At 38.1% G+C, this 26,154-nt stretch overlaps 1 protein-coding gene across 1 annotated transcript; it reads left to right on the forward strand.

Moving 5' to 3' along the window:
- Positions 1 to 916: 916 nt before the first annotated feature.
- Positions 917 to 24,090, forward strand: LOC146485221 (uncharacterized). Its single transcript, XM_085103605.1, has 12 exons — positions 917 to 1,089; positions 6,702 to 6,763; positions 8,710 to 8,766; positions 10,675 to 10,794; positions 12,807 to 12,893; positions 14,799 to 14,925; positions 16,124 to 16,164; positions 16,762 to 16,848; positions 20,426 to 20,514; positions 20,947 to 21,016; positions 21,670 to 21,715; positions 23,326 to 24,090. Exons 1-12 carry the CDS (start codon positions 1,017 to 1,019, stop codon positions 23,364 to 23,366), a joined length of 900 nt encoding a protein of 299 aa, XP_084959731.1. The 5' UTR covers positions 917 to 1,016; the 3' UTR covers positions 23,367 to 24,090.
- Positions 24,091 to 26,154: the final 2,064 nt, after the last annotated feature.

A 26,154-nucleotide genomic window follows, 5' to 3' on the forward strand; every position in this document is an offset into this window, starting at 1 on the left:
CTTCGGGCATGGCTGAAATTCTGTTCGGCCTTTCGTTACACTTAGCAGTAGAAACCCGAATGACGCTAACTCACCGAAATCGCTTCGAACCGGCTTGAAAAGCTGGTAAATGACAAAGAATACAAGTAGAAACAGGGTAAGTTGATTTTATTGAGAAAACGATGTTAGTTGCTATTATTTTACACAAATCCGTTGTATTCCCATACAAATCCTTATAATTCAACGGTTCTCTTATATTGAGCTTGGGCTGTCTGTGCTTTCTTTGCATAGTTTTAAACTGTGCAAAAATATTCCTGTATTAGTAGGCACCACCCATAAGAAACCCGAGATGCACAGTAACAAAAGAGGGCACTGTCCTTAAAGGGGAGTGAAGTTCCTGTGTTTTACATCCTGAATTCTAAGCTGCATTTTTTATAAGGGTTGGTCAGTGGTTTTGGGCATACCAGATTATTTTTTGACTTAACCCTGCTAACAGAGGCTTTTGCTTTTGTATTTCTTGGCTGGGGTCTCAGGGACGCTAACTAAGAGTTAGACTTGGAATATTCATTGGTCACGCAAAGTTCACACATTATTCTCACATTAGTCTACTATGTCACGCATCATGTCACGCCTCGATCACGCCACGAGGTCCCACTGTTTTTAAACAAAATATATCATAGCAAGAAAGCAGAGCTTAGGACCTAGGCGTTAATTGAAAAAAGACGCGAAGACTTCAATGAGTTTTTCAATGTTTTGCTTCCGCAAATTCAACGAATTGTTTTTATTGATCGTGCACCGCAGACGTGCACGCGTTTCTTAGAAATTTCACGCAATCGGTTGGAATGATGGAAATCAACCAATTGCATCATCGCTTATATCATGTTCAACCAATAGGAGAGCGTGTTAAAAATGATCGCTCTTTAGAAATGGCTCGCCACCTAAACACCCTCTTTTTCCAGCTCACCTCGTTTGGTCGCAGTAGTGTGCGTACTTTTACCTTCATTCGCGCGAAAAGAACTCTGGTTTGTACCTCCTTAATGAAACGAACCATGGCTTATTCTACCTCTCCGAGTGGTGCCCCTAACACTCTAGATTTCAGGATGTATTTTCGTAAGTATTCGCTGAATTGCACGAACTTTTACTGTGGAAATGATAAAGTAGTCGAAGTAGTTTTCCACCGTGAGTAAGCCTAGAGATTCACATTGTTAGGGAAAAATGTTCTTTTAAGCATTTCCTATAAGAAATTCACATGATGTAGTGTGTGAAGCCCCCCATGGAAGTGATGTTCCTGAATTTCAAGCTCGAAATATAATTCCGGTCCAAATCGTTCAAGTCGTGGCAGAACAAGTCAGATTACTTGCCTCGCTGACCGAGCGTGTTGGTCCATTTCACGCGAAAGAAAAATCGGTGCCGTGTCCAGAGTGGAAAGTATATAAGCTTATTTGCTTAAAAATTATTGCAGACTCTTGAGACATTATCTTGATTTTTGTCTTTTACACCTTTTGCACTTTTATCGTCAAAGGATTCGCAAATTATAGATTTGTCACCACCAAAGCAAAATACGGAAGCGACCTTTGTATCGATCGTTGTCACTTTCGTTTCAGTCTATTGACCAACAAGGGTCAAGTGCGCAAAAATGGCCATGCTTTGATTCATTCGGAATACTAGCATCAACAAGAAGACTCATACTACAAATACCTGACATAGAAGGTGAAAATAGAGTGCGCGGGGGGGATTTAACCCCTTAAGGTGGTACTGGAGGCTAATTTTCGCATTTTTGTCACATATCTACATGAATCATATTTGTTGAAATACTTGTTCAATTTTTATCATATGTTCACATGTAAAACGTTTATGTATGTAGTTCCTGCAAAAAACATTTTCAATATGAAAGAATGAAAGGAATTTGTGAAATTTGAGCTCTCAATGGGCGTGGTTGATATCTTCCCAATTCGTGTTTTCGAATGTAGCTTAAAGAGAATTCATTCCACTTATTTAAGCTTGGGCCATCTGACACATATCATTAAAATCTAAACTTTGGTAGGAGTACGTCACAGAAAAGTCAAATGGAAACGAATTACCACTAGAAATGTCATCAATGCACCCTTTCGAAATAGGTAACAAGATGCCCCTCTAATGGCACTACACGGAATGCTTAATGTAGCCCCAATTATTCCCCATTGTATGTTTCGCAGATATTTAAAAAATATCCTCCCTTGGCCATTGAAATAATTGTCTGAATGGTTTTATTCAGATATATTGCGTGATACTTATCGTTGTGTTACTAGGAATCATACCAGAAATAACTATGCAATAACGTCATGACCCCGCTGAACTGGTCTGGCCTCCTCTAGCTCTAATCCTTCTCGTTGATCATTCGATCTGTTTTTTAAAGCGGATTTTCTTTGCTGTGAACTCTCCCAATTTCCGCCGTTTCAACGGCCGAGTACTACCTAGAAGTTATTATTTCGATTTACTGCTTGAAAAAGGTTGGTTTTCTCTCTGAAAACGGCAGATCCGGAGTCTTAAATTCAGACATGTGGCCGCCATTGAACGAAAACAATTTTTCCAAATGATGATTTGCTTTGACGTCACACAAGTAGAGATGAGTGGGTCCCCTCCCTCGTGATATACGCGCAGATAATGGAGTTTGATTGGGCCGCTTTTGTTCAAGACAATCAAAACAATAGATCCCTTTTGGGAGAGGGAAGAATTTAATCTAGTTTTAATGAATAAATCAAATGATGATTTGACGTCACACAGAAGTGATGAGTGGGTCCCCTCTCTCGTGATATGTGCCTGAAAAATAGATTTTGATTGGGCCGCTTCTGTTGAAGACAATCAGAACAATATATCCTTACTAGGGGAGGACAGAGTTTAATGCATAAATTAATGTGCACATTTATGACACCGATGAAGAAAAAGATACCCGACCGAAACCTAGACACGTCATGCCCTGCGGGCATTCCGTGTAATGAGGCTATCTGTCTCGCATTCGCAGCTATCTGACGTACTCGCACAAAAATTTTCCTTCACTAATGTAGTTTACGTCTGCCAAGTTTCTAGTCCATGCTATAAATCAATGAAGAGATATTGCACTGATCCAACTCCCACCTTTCTATCAACATGTATTTTTTTCTCAAAATTGCGCTGGAATCGTCAAAAAATCATCTCGAAAGCTTTCGTCGGCTTGGATTCAATGGCAGCCATGTTTTTTTACGCCTGTAATAACAGTTTACAGCGGTAAATCATCAAAAACGGTCCTTTTTAGGCCCTTTCTTTCCTTTTTTGGGGTGCTATTTTTCCCGCGAAACCAATCAGGAGAAGCGATTATAAACAATGACACCTCTGGATAGCAACGGCACCCGCAACAGAACCCCAACAGTGTGACGGCGTTGAATCAAACAGGCAAACACGTGTGATCGAAGAAGCTAGTTTAGAGAGGAAATATACGTTTAAAAAAAGGGAAAAGTATAAGTGATGCCGCCAAGAAAGCGGTGACACACTATGAAGGAGAAGTCCGAAAAGGCTAACGAAGCTTGTGGTTCAGGATCACAGTCGAGGATAGAGCTAGATTTTGATAAGTTGAGGGAAGCTGGCTGGAGAATCACGCATTTCTCTCCTGTTTTCTCCTGGCTTCGAGATCGCCGTTAGACTGCGAGCAGTCTCTGTCTTCTCCTAATTTTTGGAGCGCGCATCTAGCGCACGATAGATCTAGCGAGCGGCGAAGTCGCATAATTTTACCGTCACTTTTCGTGCGTGATATGAGGGGGGAAAGTACGGCTGCTTGCAGTCATAGATCGCCGTTCGTTGGATTACACAAGGCGACCCGTATCCGTTCGGGGTTTCAGCAAACCTGAAAGAAAAATATTGGAATAGCGTGTGCTGTTGGGTAGTTGGCTAGGTGGTGAAAATAAGAAATAGCGTTTATTTGTAAAATTATCGCGCCAAGAAGCGAATTGCGATATTACTACAAACAATATTAATCATGTAATAGACTGCTGAGATGTTCAAATTACCGGTTTTGAGGAAATTTCCGGCGTCAAAAGCGTCCATGTTTCCATTTCCTAAATTGTCACCACTGAGTTGATCGCAAAAGATGATGTCTTTAGCGAAGACAATAATTTTATTTCATCCATCTAGAGATCCAGAACGGTCTCATCTTTCACGTAAAAGAGAGCACTATTGACAGATCTCTCAACATCATACTCTTTGGGGAATTGTACACGAAGACAACACAAGGATTTTCGCAGTAGGCAGTCCGTGTTTTTTTCCGCGAAAGACCCCGTAGAAACCAAACTTCTCTCGCTTATTACTCGTGAACGCTTCAGTCTTGATCTCTGAAATTTGGCGTACATGTCCCATTTTAAGTAATCTCCCATATGTTTAAAAAAGGTCATGATCCGAAAGATCCGATTTAGCCTCCAGTACCACCTTAAGTCCCCACTGGACCAGTGTTTTGCTTCAGTCAATTCCAGCGCATAGTGCCCATTCTCCCCCCTCCCCGGGGATTGGTTGGATGTTTTTCCTCATCGTCCGTCCTGGGGTCAGGCATTACAGTGTACTCTACCCAGGGTTATTTTTGACGTTTTTGTCCAGGGGCATTTGACGGTCTTGCGAATTTAACCTTGAAGCACTGTCACTTCCTTTCAATGCTAACTTTGTCTGTAAAGGTGATCAATTTTTTATTAACTTTGTCTAAAGAGGATGAAATGAGATGGTACATCCACAGAAAAATGTCCACTAAAACAGTTCATAGAAATAGAGAATTATTTCAGACTTAGTTTGGCCTTAATAAGATGTGGTTAGAATAAAGGTATGCTCAGAAACTAAGAAACCAACTCATTTTTAGCTTTATCGTGGGGCATTTGAAGAGCTTGTTTGTTCCTGCTGCAGGGCCTTTGCTAGCCTCCCACGCAGTCGTTTTTAGGGGACTCAAATTACCTCCTCCCACAAACATCTGCTCACCCAAGCGCCACATTCCTTTCCACCACTAAGCCAATCACAGTGAACCTTCTAAAATCTGGAAGGTTGACCTTGACCTCAGAACGCCTCTCGCGGGAACAGTGGAAAACATCACAGCGGAGAAAGACCTTGACTGAGCTTACGTGAACTTTCAGCACGGTGTGCCCTACGTTCAAAACTTCTCGTTTAAAATCCTTTCAAGTGACTGCAATCAAAGAATTCGTGACGGGAAATAGGGATATTCTCGTCAATTTGCCGACTGGTTACGCAAAGTCGATTGAATAATTTATCAAGCTTTGCCTTTAATCTTGTTGACCTTGTTGTTGTGGAGGAAACCGAAATATTACCCGATATGTCGTTAAACTTTAAAGATTTTGCAGTTGAAACTCGCTTTGTTGTTGCAATTTGTTTGGGGACATGTGCGACATTTTCCACAAGGCTCACAAGTTGATCGGCTCTTTGTCGTTTAACTTTAGTGGACTGATAAATACTGCAGATCTCCCCTTGATACCTTCGACATTCTTCTTAGCTTTCTCAAATCGAGTTAGTCACTTGTAGCACTTCGTACAAACAAATAAATCTGCTCCAGAGTTTCCGTTGGTGGGGATCGGGAAGATCGATTACATTTTCCCGAAGATTTTGACTCTCCCAGCAGATAATGGTGTCAAAACGTCGCACAAGAACCGCTTGTATTCACATTTGATATTTGTTTTGGCGTTTCAGCCATGACCAGCCATTCCAGAAGTGAAAAAAATATATTTATTCCAACTTAACTTCCGCATCTCTCAAGACTGTACCAGAGACTGTACAATGCTCACGGGAAACGGAAGCGGCCATTGTAACCAGCAATTTGATTTGATGTCATTAAACAATGCCTCAATGGTGATTGGCTAGGGTGCTTGGGAGTTAAACAATGGGAAAGGAATGTGGCGTTTGGGTAAGCAGGCGTTTGTGGGGAGGAGGTAATTCGAGTCCCCTAAAAATGACTGCGTGGGAGGCTAGGCCTTTGCTGGTTTGTTTTGAAAACAATTTATTATAATGTTCAGGGGTTGGCTGGGGGAGGGGGGATGGGCATCACTGGAACAGATCTTGCACCTGCAGAGGCATTTTCTGATAAAGAGAATGAGAAAGTTTTTCTGAAACTGGTGCGTGCACCTGCCATGTTCTGCAGACCGGGTTACAGGGCCTGAAAGTAATTTTCAGCTTCCATTTTCATCAACACTTGAGAGATTATGTTTTAGTGCTGACTTGCCCCATGTATTCCATAAAATCATGAAGATAAAATTTATCTTTCACAATCAATAAAAATTGAATAGAAGTCGAAGAGAAGCACTGTGCACATAACGGCGATGCTACACAAGATGGCTTGCAACAACGATTTTCAGTACTGGTCACAATGTCACAAAGAAAGGTGATTCCGCCAGTCTTTCCTGACGTCTTGGGTTTTTTTCATAAAATTCAGTCTACAGTCAAGTCACCCTCTTAAAACAGACACCACTCATACTAGCTTTACAGTATATCTGGCCATCTCAGAAAAATTTTGTTCTCAATGAAATTCAGCCTACATCACCCTTTCTTAGACCTGGGAGCACCATCCATTTTAAAAGAGTGTACTGTACTCCTGAGAAACGGTTTTTATTTAAAACGACGACCCAGACTACAGGCAACCCAAAACTATACCATTGCTAAATTTTCCTGAGAAAGTGTCTGTCTTCTCTGCAAGTCAGTCTCATTTAGGTGTGAAACTTTTTTTTCAGGTGACAACAAAGGTCAAGCTATTTCCCCTTTCCATGATATTCCATTATTTGCTAATGATGAGGTGGGTGAATACTGTAAAAACTGACATATAAGCTTTGTTTTTAACTTAGTTAATATTTTCAAAGGGGGTTGCATTTCTGCAAATCCTTATATGAAAGAGTCCAGTCCAAGCGTCTGTTCCAATGACATATCTCACTACCTGAGGCGAAGCTTTGCTTTTGTACCTTATTGTTACTTATTTTCATGGGACTTAATTTTCACGATGTTCAAATAATAGCGAAATTGAACACCCGCGAAAAAACGTTTTCACAAAAATTAACCATGGAAAATTTTATACCCTGCTAAATAATTCTTTAATGAACGTCAACGTCAGTTTACTACATAAAGTAGTTATCTTCTCCATGTTCTCTATTAAAGTTTTGGCGTGGGAGCTCTCTTTGTATGAATCAATATCATCTTCTTGCTGCAGTTCTTGTAAGATATCCTTGGTGCAGTCGTCAAACAATCCATTCCTATGTAGCTCCCTTTAACTCGCCACAACAAGCTGTTTATACTTGTTAATTGTTTCTCTGTTCCTTGTCATGGCCTCCATTTCAATAACAACTTTGACTGGAATTTCCAATCCCCCTTGCACAAGTGGTGATCTGCTTTGTATCCATAACTTTGGTGTATAAGACCCCTCCTCTCAAAAGAAAAAGCGTGTTACAAGTGACCAACCAGCGAGTCAGCTGTTAATGCAGATCAGTATTTTGACAATTTCCGCAAAATTTAGTTCCTTTTAATATATATTTTTGGCCAAATCGCGAAATTAAAGTCCCGCGAAATATGCCCGTTCCATTTTCATGAAAGTAATTTTTCCACGAAAATAAGTGACAGTGAGGTTAATAAAATTAATAGGGAGTGTCTGGACAAAAGCCCTAAGTGACTTCTGATAAATTGCTAGATTCTCCTTCCAAATTGCCTTGTATTTGCTTGTTAAACAAAAGGAGAATTTGACCTTACATCAAAAGTCACCTAGGACCTTATTCCACGCACCCCTTCAATTGTTTCTAGTTTTCTTGTAAAATTCCTTGAATATAGATGTTTACTGCGCCTTTCAATAACATACGGACTCTGAACTTCAACCCCAGCTAACGATTTGTGTTTTTTACTGCCGTCAATCATAATTAAGGAGACAACCGACTGACCACAATAATACAGAAACCGACAAAGTGGATCGAAATCCGCCAATCACAACGCACGAACATGACCTTTTGACCCCGTTGAGCCAAACGTCGTTCTCTAAGAGGTCCGCTCTAGTGATTGACGGCAGTGAAAAGCAAAACGGTTGGCTGAATTTTAAACTTCAGAGTCCGCATGTTATTGAAAGGCGCAGTAAGGACATTTACAAGACAAATTTCATGTTTTGACGAATTCAAAAGGTTTGGGAAATGCAGGTAATTTGCCGATCGATTTGTGTTTTTAAGAATTTGAAAGGTTTTGTGAATTCAAGTTTTGCTGAATTTGGGGCTAAGAATTTATGTTTCAACAGTAGCAGAAATTTTGAAGAATTTGTTAATTTTGATGAAATCATGTTTTAATTAATGAATTCAGCAATTTTAATTGCATGTTTGAATTTTGACTCTAATCAAGTGCCATAGACATCACATTTTAAAGTTTATACTTTTGCAGCTGTTTGAGTGCTTTCTGTGTCTTGATACAGTGGCAAAATTCAACTTCTGACTTGTTTAAAAGCTCCCCACTTCCATAAAAAAAAATGAACCTTCGAACTTGATTGCAGCTTAGCTGAGAGTCAATGTGGCTAATTAAATGAATTTTCTAATATTTATATTCATGTTAGAATGTAATGAAATTACAGCTGTTTTTTCAACGATGCTGTAACATGATGTGAGTACAGCCCTATAGATGGCATAGGTGGCTGGATACACTGTGTAACTGAGGTTGCAGGGTATACACTGTATTCTGAAGTTTGCTTGTTATGACTAAATGTCAATTAACATCTTTCAGAAAACAGTCTGCAACATGGTTGTTGAAGTTCCCAGGTGGACAAATGCTAAAATGGAGGTTTGAAATCTGTTTGATTTTTATAAGGACAATTAATGGTTGTATAAGTGCATTTAATTGTACTTATTTCATGTGCACATTGTAAAGGTGTGTTCCAGGCTTGGGAAGATTGGAAAATGCTTTCAAGAGCTGAAATAAATGCGGTTAGTTTTTGTACTGGAGTTAACTGTTGTATTCTTGTTCTTAAATTCTTCTGGTCGCTTTGGATTTGTAAACTGTAGGAATTTGTTGTGTGAGTAAACATCGTACAGTGAGCATTTAACAATTCCTGTTGTTACACTTGTAACTTATGATCTCATTAAATTTTGAAGTACATGTATAATGTTTCACTTCCATTCCTATTTCTGTCTATTTAACCATTTTGATTTAACTATGAATTAAACTAAGCATCTAAAGTAACTATTAATAATATAATTACTTTTCCTAACAAGGGACAGGGTAACACTAAATAAAATATAACTTACTGGCAAAGAAGTGGCCTACGTGCATCACTTTATGTATCCAAATAAAATAATTAATAAAACTGATTAAGTAATTGAACTTGATGAAGCATTGTGATGGCTTATTAATGACAGTAACTATGACTATTCTTGTGTTTTCTGTTTCATGTCTTTCGTATTTACATTAAATGTTTTATTCATGTGTGTGTATACGGCAAATGTGTGTATTCTATCCACTCTATTCTATATTCTATTCGTCTGTTTTGTTTTACAGTAATTGTTATAATTATTATAACATTCCTTATCACTGTACTGTATAAAATTCATTTGTGTACAGTCGAACCTGTATATAGCGGCCCTGTATTAAGCGACCACCCTCTATTAAGCAGCCAGTTTTCAAAGTCCCGATTGTTTGCTCATACAAATGCTGTATTTGTTACCTGTATTAGGCCGCCACCTCTATTAAGCGGCCGCGGCCACCCTGTAGCAGTCCTTTGTTCGTCTTTCTTTGTTATTTTTACCTGTATTAAGCGGCCACCCTTGAATAGAAACTAAGCCATATGTTATTTTATGCAGTAATTATTGTGTTTAAAATGCAATCCAGCATCACAGACTATAAAGAAATAACATGTACAAAGCTACTGTAAGCTGCTACTCGGCTGTTTAATATCGTTAACGCTTTTCAGATGTCCGCAATGTGCTGAAGTAGTTAGTCTGTACCATATCATGAACGCTAAAAAAAGTTTGTTTTGAATATGCTTCACTCTTTAGCAAGAAATTCCTCTTTAATTAACTTGTTCTTCAGCCATGTGACATTGAACATTTGAGCGTAACAACTATGAAATGACGAAATGAGATATTTTGTTGTGAACTGTAAGTCATAGAAATAGAGCACTGTATACTGTAGGAGAGTAGAGGACAATTTATTGTATAGTACTTTTACACAATGTTACTTATATTATACCGTTAAGTTACAAGTTGGCACTGAACTTTGTTTTAAGTATTGATCACTTGAAAGAGTGTTAATTGTCCTATTGTTTCCTTGCATGAAGTGTTTTTGTACGATACGCCATTAAAATTGACATTAGACCACGCCCAGTGAGTGTTTTTAATGATCCTGTATTAAGTGGCCAGTTACTAAAGTCCCGAGGGTGGCCGTTATATACAGGTTCAACTGTAGTTCCAGAAGTCATCCCTACCTGCCCCATGGTAGGGATTTTCTCTAAGACCCTCCCCCACCCTCTGGAAATTTCAATTTAGTTTCATGCTTTCCTCTAAATTTCTTGATTTCTGAGAAACCCCCTCCCCCTGATATAATTTTCCAATCCCTTCTGTGGTGGGGGGTGTGGGGAAGGAGGGATATGGGTATTTTCTGGAATTATGCGTTGTGCAAATGAAGTATGATAATTCTTTAGCACTGCGGTTTTTGTTGTAACTTTTGAATTCTGTTTAATTTTGTCTGATACAGATTGCTACAAAGGAAGCATTAAATCCCATTAAGCAAGACTGCAAGAAGGGCAAGCTTAGATTTGTGCACAACTGCTTTCCCTACCATGGGTACATCTGGAACTATGGAGCACTTCCTCAGGTATGTTGTACTGTCACGTTTGCAGTGAACTTAGAGCAGGATGTGGTGGAAAACAATCTAATTTAAATAATAATAAATATTTTTGAATTATATTGTAATTACTGTAAAAATCTTATAAATGTAGGATTCTTCTTGAAAACCCCCCGTTCCCTCCCTCCTCCAAATAAAAATAAAATCAACATCCTTGTCATTCTGTAACTGCTGTACTGTAAGTTGGACAGAAGTTTTGTCATATTTTGTTAAAGGGGAAGTATTCATGGGGTTTTTGACCTCTTAAATTGTTAAAAATGGTGAAATAAGACCTTCACTTTGCTACAAAATAATTCTAGAACAATGAGGGGAGAGAAATCAACTCAATTCTTGACAGGAACAACTCGTTCTCTGATCATTTTGGAAACAAAAATACGAAAACTTGAAAAACATTAGCCTAACATTTTTCAAGTTTCAATCCATTCAGATCTACTCTGTCTCTGGCCAGGGGCACTAACCGACAGTTTTATTGCACTTGGGTGATCATTTATAACAAAACTAGACAATTATTTTTTTGTTTCTATTGTCAGACAAACATTTTTGGGTTTTGAAATGACATCAAATTTTCATGATATTTCCCCTTTAATCCTTTTTCCTTTTCCCCCAGTATCAACATGCATAATCTCCCCAATGTACCCCATACATTACTTATAGCACTAGTTGGGAGAATGTGATAAGTATCAATAAATGTTTTCTTTGGTGATGATTTCGTGTGTTCCCATGACTTGTATGTTTGATTACACAGTCATATTGTTAGGAGAAATTGAAGGGCTGGGAGCATAACCGACCTATGTCGAATTTCAGCCTGTTTTTCGATTTTGCTCGGCTTTGTCCGAATTTTTGCATGTGAACTTCAATTCGATTGGAAAACATTGTCCAGTACTTTTTTCCGCCGATTTGTGTTTCGTATAAATGCCATTGGGAATTGTTACCATCTTCTAAAGAAAAATCGATAACATTATAGTCACTGTGGATGACCAAAAGCACTGTATTGAGTATTAATATTTGTATTAAATATAAACTTGTTGTCTTTGAACCACGGCACACGATTGAAAGCGGTCTTTCTCGCGGGAGAAACGAAAATCTTACGCTTTTATTTGATTCTGTTACAAACTACTATGTGCGTGACAGGAATGTAAGAAACGCACAACAGATACAATACGTCATCAAAATGTCCGCACATTTCTCGGCCACAGTTCTCACCACTAAAAAGTCATAAATGTGGTAGAATTAAGAAAAGAGAAACAGTAAGTGAATGGTTTTTTCATCTGTTTTCTGTTGTCATTGCATAGGGGGAAGGGGTGGGAGAGAGAAGTAAAGTTCTGTGGTAGAATTAACAAGAGAGAAATAGTAAGCAAGTGGTTTTTGCGCTGTTCATGTTTGGTTTTTTTTATGCACGATTGTAAAACCACGAAATGTTTTCAAAACCAAGGAGAACAAAAATTCCAACAAATCTGAGCGAAATCAAAAACCAGGTTAAAATGAGACATAAGTTGGTTATGCTCTCAGCCCTTCAATTAGATGCCCATCACTACTGAGGCTCAAAGGATTAAAGGGGCAGTATCATGGGAGATATCATGATTTTGGGCAAAAATTCACTAAGTTTAAACTATTAACAAAGTGTTAGTTAATTTCTAAATTGCTAATTTAAAGAAATATTAACTGTTACAGTGATTCTACTGAGGCAAAAGGTTTACCAAAGTACAGTACAACCGATTTTTAGTGCGTTACGACAGCGAAAATTGAAAACTTTGGGCCGCATTTTCAAATTTTGACCCATTTATATTTTGGTCATCTGCCGGCAAAAATATCTGTGGATAGTTTCTTTGCATTCTGATAGTCTTTTAATGGAATTTTTATCAACCAAATGGCATCTTTTCGATTTTAAATGTGTTACTAAAAATAGTGTGATACTGTCCCTTTAACTGCAGTGTACAAGAGCTAATTTAATACACTATTACTATTACTTTAATCACTGGTAGACCTGGGAGGACCCAAACCACAAGGACAAAGACACGGACTGTGTAGGCGACAATGACCCAATTGATGCTTGTGAGATTGGGACCATGGTGAGTAAGTAACAGCGAAAGCTGCTTTAATAAGAGTGGGCATGGTATTTGTACAATGGCGATTTGAAATGTGAACTCAAGAAACTAAGAAATAATGTTCACAATCATGTAAAGCGGCCGTTACCCGTTGAAACTTTTAGCTGAAACTTGTGTGCAACGGCCAACAAGACCATTTTCACGAAGTGGTGTTACGCGGTGAAACTCTTGTTTTTTCACCATTGGGACCATTGCAAGCTGTTGCAGAAGTAGAAAGTGGTTCTACTTTTCCTGAAACTTGTCTCGCAAGGGAAGTTTGAAAAATTTTCACGAAACCGACCATGTTACATGGTGCAACGCTTGCTGAAACTTGTTTCGCAGCCCCGTTGCACACAAGTTTCTGCTAAAAGTTTCGATGTGTAATGGTGGCTTAACCCTTTCCTGCCCAAGGGAAATGCCGAATTTTCTAAATCGCTAACTATGAACTGGAAGACCACATGTGATATACCATTTAAAAGGTATTTTCTGGGGTGTGCTATAAATCACACCAACAGAGGTGGAGGAGGTCACATATTAGAGTGAGAAAAATCCAAAACGAAAGAAGAAAAACTTTGAAAATTTTCCTATTTGATGTACATACTGGGTATCCCCCTTAACTATAGCTTAATGTACAGCTCTCAGTGCATTGCTTGTGTAAGATATCAACTGGGCCCTTAACGTACAAAGGAAAAAAAATATAAAAGTTTGAGGGGTGGTAAATCAAGTCTCATATAGGAGGGGGGCATGATTTTATGCCTTCAATTTATAGATCTTTCCAAGATCTTTTGGTTGTGCAAGTTTCACACAAATTGACCAAATACTGGACTCATTATTGTGTCTTGTGCCATATGGCACTCTTGGGCGGGAAAGGGTTAAGGGTTGATTCATCCACAGACTTGTAATCTAGAAACACCTTGCATGGCATAATAAACATCACCACAGAAAAGTAGCACTCAGCTGAAGTTTTAATGATTTGAATGACCACAGTTTGTTTTGATTTTATCAATCTCCAACCTCAAAAGATAGAACCAGGTGCCTTACATAGCAATGAACGGCAGTACTGTACTGTACCACTATTGTGCTCAAAAGCTTCCATTTATAATTATAATTATTATTATATACATGTAAACACCAATGAAATACCAGGTGAGCTTCGCCCGAAAACATGATACATGTATCTTCACACCTGAAAATAACATGATTGTTATCTTCACACACGAAAAGATCACCACTGGTATGGTTACATAATAAGTTGCGCCTTTTGCAATGATTTGGTATTTCATTGGGTATATTATAATAAGCAGAACATTACATGGCCGCTTACAGATAGGAAATTTCTTTTCGAGTGTTGCACGAACAAGTGAAATATTTTTCAAAACTCGAAGAGAAATTTCTTATCTCCGTGTGGTCATGTAATATCCTCTATTATTTAATTCAGAGACTCAAAATTTAGAACTGTCTTACAACAACTTGATTGAACACCACCAGGGGAAGCTACATGTCCCTCTCACACATTAGGATTTTAAGATAGCATGCTGAGTGACACGAGGTCAAGGGAACATGTGGACTGCCCAGTTCCATACATGTACTTCTTAGTTTTCGTCTACAGACTAAAATCTTGCAACCACCTAGGTACAGTATACTGTTAGTGCATACATGTGTTTCTAATCAATACGTTTTACAGCATAAGCAAGATCTGCCAAGTAGGCAGCTTAAGGCAGTTCCAATCAGTTCTTACAAGCAAGAATGCTATCAGTGTCAGGCATTAAATTTAGGTGAATTTGTTTAATGCACTGTAGATGGTGAATTGTGCTGGTTGCCAACTCTTATGAAAACCTCTGTTCAAAGTGCATTATAACTAAACCTTTTTCATCATTTCCAAATATTCAGATTGCCAAACGAGGAGATGTTAAGCAAGTTAAAATTTTAGGAACTGTCGCTTTGATTGATGAAGGTGAAACAGACTGGAAAATATTCTGCATTGATGTCAATGATCCTTTAGCCAAAGAATTGAATGGTAATTAAGGCATTATTCATATTAAGTACTTTATAGAAACTTTACACCGTTTCTCTATGCAGAGCACAACACATCCAGTAACTGACTAGAGTCAGATTACACTAATATCTTTTGTCTTCACATGGGTTCAAGGTATGCTATTTTTAAACCATTTAGCTTCTATTTATGGATCTCTAATTAACAAGATGCCTATAGGCATTTATGCAGGATGAGTTGGCGTATGTTCAGCTCAGTGCAGGTGGAAATGTATCCTCCTGTCGCAACCGAGCTTATGGAATAGTTTGAACTGTGAAATAGTTTTAACTGTGTAGGCATCAATGAGAAATTACAGACTGATATAACATAATTATATATGGATTTACAAACTTTAAGGATTCCTGAAATTAATCGCATTGATGAAGCATTTCCATTTACCAGATATGGCCAGCTGTCTGTAAATCAAATGCATCATTTTGAAGCCTGGATGGTACTGCAAAATCTTGAAATATAAGCACTTTGAAAATGGTTTGCTATTTCTGAAGAAATTCAAAGGAATAGGACAAAACTTATCCTTTAAATTAACTGGTCTGGCTGGCCAGTTCTGAGAAATGAAAACTTGAGCCCTTAGTCTGATATAGGTAGCCTTCCTGACCATAGAAAATTAAACTTTGTAAAATTAATGCAGAATGATATGGTAGAAACAAAGAAGCATAATATTATTACAAATTAGCAATTACAATGATTATTACAGATCAGCATCTGAATTAGTAATCTTAAGGTCTTAGGTTCAACTCCTGAAAGGAGCTCTCAAATCTTTTTTCCGAGTATGCCTGTGTCACTTACTGAATAATACATCATTCTCATTTATTCACCAGGCTTAAAAATATTCCGTCACATTTTATTCCATTGCGCATATGCCACACATGACATGCGAATCCTAGCAGTATGCAGGATGTTTGTCCCATGAACCTAGTTTAATGGCCTTAGCTCTCACAAGTCTCCTGTAGCTCAGTGGTAGAGCATCCAAACTAGTAATAATTTATTGGAAGGTCTTAGGTTCGACTCCTGATAGGAGCACTGGCATCTTTTTTCCAAGTTTGCCTGTGTCACTGAATAATACATCATTCTCATTAAATTAAGTTGTAATGAAAATTTCTTTTATCAAGATAGTTCTTATTGTTTTATCTTTTATCTTATTTATTTATTTGTGTATCCAAAGATATCGATGACATTGAGAAACACATGCCTGGACTACTAAAGGTAACTGTGGATGTAAGACCAGGGTTTATATAATTTTGGAATTCGTGAATGGATGCTTTGTTATACAAAACAATTTGATGGAGATGATGATGATGATGTTGGTGATGGCCATGATAGAGAAACAGTGATCATGATAATGTTCAATAACATTAACATGTTAATGTTCATTAACATTAACATTATAAAAAGGTTAAGTCTCGCACGAGCTTAAGTGGCCCACATAGCCAAAGCTTAACCCAGTTTCTGTAGCATGAAGCAATTAAAAGTATTTCTACTCCCTCCTGGATGAAATGATGGTCCTTTGGAGGGTTACCTCCAGCAGTACGTTGCCGGCACCATTAATTTTATACACCTTGGTGAAGAGAGACAATGTGGAGAAAAGTTTTTTGTTTAATGAAACATTACACAGCAATGAAGAGACCAGCCCATCCTTGAACCTCTGACCATCTGATCGAAAGTCCAATGCGTTAACCACTTCAACACCGCGCCTCCACAATAACAATTTAATATTATGAACCATTATTTTATTTGATGTCAGTGGCATTGTTTGTGGCATTTGATGTTGTGATTGCGCAGATGTTCATTTTTGTTCTTTAGGCCTCTGTTGACTGGTTCAAGATCTACAAAATTCCAGCAGGGAGTAATGAAAATGAGTTTGCCTTCAATGATGAGGCTAAGGACAAAGTAAGAAGTGTTTCTTTCGATGCATTGCTTGTGGTTCTTACTGTTGCACATCATTAACTTTATACACCTGGGCCTGGTTTTTCGAAAGCCGATTAATGCTAATCCAGGATTAAAAGTTAAACAAGGGTTTCATCTCACTCGTTAAAAATGGTTTTAAAGGCTTATTTCAAGCTAAAGGTGAAGAAAAACCTGTCTAAGTCAATTTAACTGAGGGACAAAACTCCTTTGGAAGAATCTTTATTGATTAGTAATTAAACTCGATTCAAAGTTCACGTTAATCCAGGATTAGCTTAATCAGGCTTTGAACAACTGGGCCCTGGATAGAGAGAGAGACACATAATTTGTGGTTTTCAGGGGCTCCAAGCTCAATTTTATTCTTACTAGGTCCTAGGGCATTTATTAATTTATTTGTTTTTTAAGGGGGCATTTATTAGATAGTCAAGGCATTTCTTAGAAAGAGGCATTTGTTATGTTTTCTTGAACAACAGTTTGGAAGTGCTCACTAAGTAACAAACGTTGTACAGCAAAAGTTGAATATTTTACTCTTCAAAATCTGGAATGACTAATGCCAGGAAGCAACAGAGCATAATGCAGATGAAAACTAAGGATGGTAAGAATCATCACAAAAGAAGATTTTCACTGTCGCTCTTAAAGAGGCACTGTCAAGGATATTTCTCTGTGTTTTGGTCGAAACTGCTCAAATATTTGACAAGGTACCTTTTTGTTAACATCAAATTACTCCTAGAGCTGGGAAGAACAAACTATAATCAGTTTTTTTAAGCGATTTGTCCAAATACGCTGGAAGAACTTGAAAAAACAGGCTAATTTTTTCAAGTTTCAATCCATTTTCAATCTAAGCCATCCGCGGCCAGAGATAACTAAGGCCCAGTTCAGACGCCGGACTTTTCATGAGCCAAACTTAATTCAAATTAAGGTCGGCCCAAATCACGAAAATCCTGCCTTTTGATTCAGACGCCGAACTTAATTAATTTACTTGAAGCAAAACCAATCGAAATGTTGGCGTTTTTTTTTTTATTTTTAATTTTTTTATTTGAAATACGTCATAATAATTTATGCATTAGGTTCGGCTCATGAAAAGTTCGACGTCTGAATCAAAGCCGTTCCAAAGCTGAAATTCCCGGCTAAGACAGGCGGGAAGAATGGCTGAGCCATTCCAAATTGAAGCAGGCGTTCTCAACTGATTCAGACGCCGAACTTTTCATGTACTTAATTCGAGGTATTAGGTTCGGCTCATGAAAAGTTCGGCGTCTGAACCGGGCCTTACACTAGTGTCTGTGTAGTAGTAGGGTTACTATGGCGTTTCGTTGCGGACAAAAATCCCCCAACAAAAAGAAGTGACTTACTTGGAGAAATAAACAATGAGATTAAAAAAATGAGGTCGATGAATTGAAAATTTTATTTCAAAAAAATAATAATGGTCCACAATTTAAGAAAAAAAAATTTGTTCGAAGTCTAAAAATTGAGTCGAGTTTCTAGAAAATGTGTCTGACGCAAAAAGTCAGTCAACCGGAAAAATCAACACCGAAAAAAAAAAAAAACTAGTCGAGAGGAAGCGGAAACTGATTTGCGCCTCAACTGTAATTAAGGAGCATATCCTTATATGGTATCACAGGAAGTAATGTGTGGGACCCGCGGTCAGAAACAAAATGGCGCGATGGCTTCCCAACTTTGAAGACTTCTTTCTTTCTTGGGGAAGACTGATAGAAAATTCAGAAGAACAGTTGATTTCAGCTTCTTATGATACCTCAGAATTTTTGGTCCGTCGATTAGAAGAATACGAGCGAACACTGTCAACTTTGATAGCCCGTTTTTGTGAGGTGTATGGGCAACAGATTCCCAGCAAACCTGCATTGCTCAGTTAAACCACCTGCCTGAGAAACAACACTTAACGCTTGTCAAAAGAATTCGCTGAAGCATCCTCGAGACTCCCGTGACAGTTACTCACTGTCTTAGCTTTTGATATCTACCGGATGCGAGCTTACCCACAAAACAATGGAGATGCATGTCTGCTCGAAAAACATAATACTTGCCTTTCAGTAACGAAGCGACAGAGCTGAAAACAACTGCAAGAGGCCAAAGCTCTCGAAAGAGAGAGACAACATTGATCATCTTTGTAAAGACGCGGATCTGTTAGACTCTCATATACGTGATAAACGAACATCCTGTAGTCTCACTCAGACTGCAGAAAAGCGTGAATCACGAGTTATGAAATCCATGGATCCCATGTCTTCATAGATAGCATTTATTTAGCGCTGTGTGATATCTTGCAGTTGATCAGAGCCGGTAAACAAATGCCACAGAGCTAGCATACCCAATGGCATGTGAAAAACTTCTCCTAACGGCTCAGAATGATCATTAAGGAAACCTTCATTCAATATATTTAAATTTTTCCCTTCATGATCGAGATGAAAATCATTAAGCAGAGCTAAGGTACTTTTGAAGGCTTTATTAGAAATACCTTTGCGAACTGCAGGAGTCTCGTTGGCCCGTCAACACTTTTAACGCTGAGGTTTGATTTTCTTGTTGGGGCAAGCGGTTCAAGTTGTTGAGGACCGCATTGACAATTTGTTGTACAGAACTCCCAGATTGCGAGTTACCGGCCATGTTTGCTGCTTTGATGAATTCCCGCGCGAAGAATTTCACATTCTTGTATGCATAGCACATCACTTCCTGTAAAACCATAAAAGGATATGCTACTTACATCCGGTTAAGGCGCAAATCAGTTACCATTTCCTTTCGACTAGTGTTTTTTTTTTTTTCGGTGTTGATTTTTCCGGTTGACTGAATTTTTGCGTCCGACATATTTTTTAGAAACTCGACTCAATTTTTAGACTTCGATCTAATTTTTTTCTTAAATTGTGGACTATTATTATTTTTTTAAGTAAAATTTTTCAATTCATCGACTTCATTTTTTTAATCTCACTGTTTATTTCTCCAAGCAAGTCACTTCCTTTAGTTAGGGAATTTTTGTCCGCAACGAAACGCCATAGGTTACTGTGAGGAAAATTGAACTATTATTTTACTGATTCCGTTGATGCAAATGTGGTTTTGTCCATTCAAAGTAACGTCACAAATACGTGACGCTGCCCCTTTAAGACTGGTAGCTGTTGCTTGAGAAGATTTCAGATGTGGAAAAGTTTGCTTGATTTTATTTTTCGTTTCTTTTCTTCCTTTTTTGCACTTCTTTTTGAATAGGCGCTCATTACACATGTTGGCATGTGGCATCTATTAGATAGGGGCACTTGTCACTAAACATCTGTTTTAGGAGGGTGGGGCGGGGGGCGGTTAATAGAGATTGGCCACTGATTAGGGAGGGGACGTTTATTGGGTTATTTGCAGTAGTTGCATCTTCAAGTACTGATAGATTAACATTTATTTTGTAATGCAACAACAAAATGAAGAGACTAACTTTCAACCCGCACTCGTTCATGCTTATATGTACTGTTCCTCCATGTCAGTCAGCTTGAGACTGGCAATGGAAAAGAAAATTTAAAATCATGGTTAAATCAAGTTATCGAAATATCAACATACATTTGTTGTGTTTTGTAAACCTCAGGAATTTGCCATGAGGATAATCAATGAAACGCATGAATGTTGGAGGAAACTAATTTTGAAGAAGGTTGAAAATGACAAAGGTCTTGCATGGTAAGAAATATGTTTGTAGCTGATGCATATGTGCAGTGATTTCACACTGCTGTCAGTAATTATAATAAGGGCAAGGGACCGCGGATTTCCAATAGCCATTTGTACATTTCTGAAAATAAGCTATTACAGTGCGACGCGCCTTACCATGGCCACCCAACAAACTTTTTTTACAAGTTAGCCAACCAGGATATGCGAATTTGATTAACGGTCACGCCTCCTTGCAAAGTCCAACAGGCAAGTGACTTAAACTATAGTTTTGCGCTTACTCTTTTGGTAGTAGGATGAAAGAATGTTCTGTTTTGCTGGCTGTCTTTAGAATCAATGGTGGCTCGACAAAAAAGCATAGTGTTAGGATCATTGACTCTTACTTGATGTATTCCATTCTTTTCTTTTTTTCTTTTCTTTTTCTTTCCTTTTCTCTTTTCTTTCCAGCAAAAATGTCACCGTAGAAGATTCACCATACAGGATGTCTGCTGAAGAAGCAGCAGGCATTCTCAATCATGTAAGTTTGAGTTATTTTAACTTGTGTTTGCCATATGTAATGAGAAAGATCAAATTTTGCAAATTTTTGAAAGGGAGTCTTAAAAACCAACAATCACACCATGTCAATTTAGATCTTACTCTTTGTGAGTGATACATGTAGTTAGCCTGGCTGCTGACCACTGACCACCAAAGCTTAGTACATCTACGTCTACATTATTTTATACATGGCAAAGGTTGCCCATCGCGCCACGGTGTGCTGGTGCTGATGGACATACTTAATGTAATACAGTGCTGTGTATGGTGTTTATACACGTGCAGAGGAAACATATGTAAATATAATTAAAATGTGCCCACAGGGCAAGTTTGAAGGGGAGCTCTAACTGTATATTTCGAATTTTAAGTGGCAGTTCACTCCACTTTTTTATACTTCTTGGGAAGAACGAGTTCTTGTATATCTCCCCCCGTGCGCTAGGAATGATAATTGTAGCCTGTGATCTCGTATCATATCTGTGTGGTGGTATTCGCAAGTGTGTTGGTATTGTGATTGCGTTTCTGCCTTTTAGTAGCTGCAACTTACTGTTGGTTAACTTGGTTTTAAAAAGTACATTTAAAAATGTTTACAAATGATTGCAACTGTGTCCTTTAGCTAAAGGTTGTTTAATTGTTTTTCAGGCTGCAGCTCCTGCCGATCCACAACCAATTGATCCTGCATTGGAAGGTGGGTGACTGTTGCTTTCGTTGTAATATAGAGGGTAAAAGTACTGAGCACTGATTGGTGAAGATGGAGGGCATTTTTTCTCGATTTTTCTTTCACCAAAGGAAAACTTTGAAAATAGGCGTCAAAATTAATCCTTAATTCTACACGGCCTCATGCGATTACAAATACTAATCATCCTTTTCTCATAATTCGCCAATCACTTTTGCTTCTTGTTATCCCTGATACAGAGTGAAAAGAAATAGAAATCAGGTAATTTAGAGGCACATTGACTGGAGTTGTTACGTGCTAAGTAATTAATAAATCGACGTATTGCTATGGTCTATACTATAGACCTGATAGAACATAAAATAACGTCATATGACAATGTTCAAAATTTAAGTGGAGCCACGAGCCGCAAGGAGTGGGTCTGGTCCTTAATCCGAGAGTTTTATCTCCGTTTACTCTAGTTTTCCCCTCTCCTGGTCTCACAACTGCTCTTTCCAATTTCCATATCGATCTGGAGGGTGTCCCCAATAACTATTTATTGTAAATAGCTATATGGTAAGTGTAAGGTTTTGATTTAATTTAGCTTGCTTTTTAGAGGGCCACAAGTTCGTCAGTATTTTAGTTACTGTTAAGTGTTACCCCCTTAAAATAAAGCCTTGCGTTACCTTACCTTACCTTACCTTACCAATAGGCCTTCTCACGGTTTTCGACGCCATTTTGACGAGTAGGCAAACACGTCTTGAAATAGCAGTGTTCGTATGGAAATCCGATGTCAAATAATTTTCATAAAACATCGCTGAAAAACTCATGAATTAGAAACTTTTGGCACTAGAAAAAGGATTTTAAGAAAAAAATTGGAAGGATGTATCTGTGCCAGAAAGCGTCCAGTCGTGTTTTGAACTTTCCATACATTTCCCTGGATTTTTTCCCGCGAACTATTTTTAGTAGCAGTTCACGGCTGGTTCGCTATGCAGACAAATGTATGGAAATGTCAAAACGCAACTAGATGCTTTCTAGCACAGCTACATTCCTCAGTTTTTTTTCTGTAAAATCCTTTGCATAGTGCCTAAACTTTCCAATTCATGAATTTTTCAGAAGCGATGTTTTATGAAAATTATTTGACATCGGATTTCCAAACAAACACTGTTATTTCAAGACGTGTTTGCCTACTCGTCAAAATGGCGTCGAAAACCGTGATAAGGCCTATTAGTGCTCTGCGCTAAATACGTGAAGTGAAGTGAAGTGGTTACTGCGTGGCCTGAACGGGTGACCTAACACAAGGCCACTTCCTAAGAGGAGCCCTTGGGCGCTCAATAAAATGCTCTGGGCTCCTAAGTTGTTTTGCAGCAGCACCTAACACTTCACATGTTGGGCTCTTAACTTCTCAGCTTTTGGCCTGGTGGGCTCCTTGAAATTTTTTCTTAGGCCATAATAATAATAATAATAATAATAATAATAATAATAATAATAATAATAATAATAATAATAATAATAATAATAATAACAATAACAATAACAATAACAATAACAATAATAATAATAACAATAATAATAATAATAATAATAACACCTTTTACCACCTTGTTAACACCTTTTTACCATTTTCTTCTTTTTCTCTTCGGCAGTCGATAGATGGCACTATGTGAAAAGACCAAAGCTGTCATGACGTCATCATGGTCACCATCTTAATATCAACAATTGGGGAACTTGCCTTGTGACATTACCATTCCAATTTTCTTTTAATTGTGATGCTTCCACATGGAGCGGCCGAAAACAATTCCATTCTGATGACGTAACCTTACAGTTTCACGTATGTGGTTATTCATTCTGACAGGCGTCAAACAACCTCTAAGTCAGGTCGAAGAGCAAATTTAGAAAAAGGTTCCCGCTAATACAGGCTTTGTTGTGATAGGTGCTAATGCCAAGATTTCATTGCTGTTAACGTCCACAATTTTTAGAAAATTCCACATCGTGATTTCTGCAAGGAAATGTGGGCGTATGGTCTTGAAAAGTTAAAATCCTGTTTAATCAATATTATTCCTTGCTACAAGTTGTATTTATCCCACAGAAGGATTTTAAATTAATGGGTTAGGGTTCTATAGGTAATCGTAAGGTTTTAGCTAGTCAGAACTATGTCTCATGTGAAGTGTTAGGTCTCCAGTTTGGAATGCATTTGGTTCTTTCTTTAACCAGCTTCCCGCTGTTCAGAGGTTGTTTTGCAACTGTTTCTGACAACGGGGATTGAATGGTGTCACAAGAAACTATTCTTAGATGCGGCTTTTGTGGAGAAAGAAAGTCGCTCCGCTTTCGTTTATACCACTCTCTGTTGTAAAGAAAATCCATTTGCAAGTAGAATTCAATAAACGTGGCCAATGAGATGTGTCAATGTAGAGTGTTGTAGCTTGTGTTCTTTTTTTTTGGGGGGGGGGGGGGGGAAGGGGGCACTGCCTGGAATGCTGAAGTACTCGAAATCAGTTGAAAAAAGAAAGCAAGTGTTGTTTGCGATTTTGAAACTTTTCAACGTTTCGTGCCGGGCCTTTTTTCCCTCGCTCTTTTTCCTTTCTCCACCGTGGGGTCATTTTTTGGAAGTAAATATGGCACTGTTCATGAAGCTTGCATTTTTCCGTCTAAAAGAGACCGTCGTCTATTTTCTTTTAAAGGTGAGATTCAAAGGAAACTCTTTCAACACCGATTGCCTGTAAAACTGATGGCAAAATGTTTCTTTAGAATGGGTTTTATAGTGCATGAATTTATGGGTTTAAAATTTTTGGCTTGCGCCGCAAGCCAAAAAACATAAGATGGGATCTTATTTAGAAAAATGTTCATCAACAATTTAGTCCAGGGTAAACGAGATGATCGATATTTTTAAGTGCGTTTTCTTTTCCTGCCAGATGTCATTTGCGTCGCTGATAGTGCCTCCTTAATGAACCACATTCACATTGTGGGTAAATAATCATTGCAGCTCATTTCCTTTGCATTATTCTTACCTACGTCAAAGCCGTTTGCAATTGTATTGTATTATCTACAATCAGTACTGTACCCAACAACACTTTACGATAAATACGTAGGTCGCTCGACATGAAGAAAGAAAGAAGCGAAAGATTGATGAATTGATAAGAAATATAACTATTAATAGTGTTTTCACATGACGTCACGGCGGCCATGTTGTGGTCCCAAAACAAAGAAATGGCGGCCATGTTGGTGTCCCAAACTAAACCTCTGGGAATTGAACTCTTTTTTCATGCAAATACTTTCTTTTGTTTCAGTAAACCAATATGGCTGGTAGTCACGTGAATGAAAACACTCTATAGCGAGTACTTATAACAGGAATAAAATGGAAATCACCTGTGATTTCTGTTTTGCACGGAATTTCTGCTGGCAAGGGGCTGAAAATTACAGCGTTAAAAAAATTACCATTTCCGCATATTAATACAAGAGGTTTTTCGCAGTTTAGTAAGTTGAAGGATGATTATGTTCCTTCCCCCATTTACTTTGGCTAAAATAAAAAGCCGAGCCGATATTTTTACTTACTGTCTGTGAATTTGTGCAAAGGTAAAACTAAAAAAGAGATGGCGAACAGATTGTGACCGTCAAAATTGTCGATTCAAACTGCTGTTTATTAGGGTGTGTTCCTTTCGGTGAAACCAAACAGATTTTGCATTCCTTTTAGCAAATCCAAATCCGGATTTTGGAACTGTAGAGTCTTTTCCGAAAACATTCACTTTATTTGAAATCCGTAAATCTAAATCCAGATTTTCGGATTTTTTTTTATCTCTGCCTTTCCGTTGGCAGTGGATTTGAAATAGGCCATTTCCGAGTTGCTGCGAACCTCAATATGAAAGCGATGCTCAGTGCAAAACTTTTCAAGTGAAAATTAGTTTTGTTTGCATATGAATGAAACTAGTTTTCATAATAAAAACTTTGCACTTAGCCTCGCTTTCATAATGAGGTTCACAGCAACTCGGAACCTCCGTAAATAGCGGTATTTCCACGTAATTTTCAATTTTTATGCTTTTATTTCTCTGAATAGACCCTTCTCCAACGTGGCGGCCGAAAATTCAAATAAGTTAAAATTGAAAACGTATACCAGCATTAGAAAGAGCACTTTTACTTAAGTAACCCCTCAAAGTTTCAGCATATTAGGTGTAATATCAGCTGAGAAAGTGTAAGTTGAAAAATGAAAAATTTATAGACATTTGTGTGACTGGGGGTGTGACGTATGCCCCCAGTCATACAAACGTCTGTAAAATTGTCAAATTCCATCTTACATTTCCTAGGCTGATATAGACCCAATGCAAAAATGGCTGACATTTTGATATTCTTTTGTCTACATTCAAATTGGCCTCAATAGCCTCGCTCTTGAGTTCAAAAATCAAAAGAACATTTTACCTTGGACGAGGCTAGTGAGGCTAATTTGAATGAAGACAAAAGAATATCAAAATGTCAGCCATTTT

This window comes from Pavona decussata, unplaced genomic scaffold (assembly GCF_977016875.1).
Source record: "Pavona decussata unplaced genomic scaffold, jaPavDecu1.1 SCAFFOLD_27, whole genome shotgun sequence".
Lineage (NCBI taxonomy): Eukaryota > Metazoa > Cnidaria > Anthozoa > Scleractinia > Agariciidae > Pavona > Pavona decussata.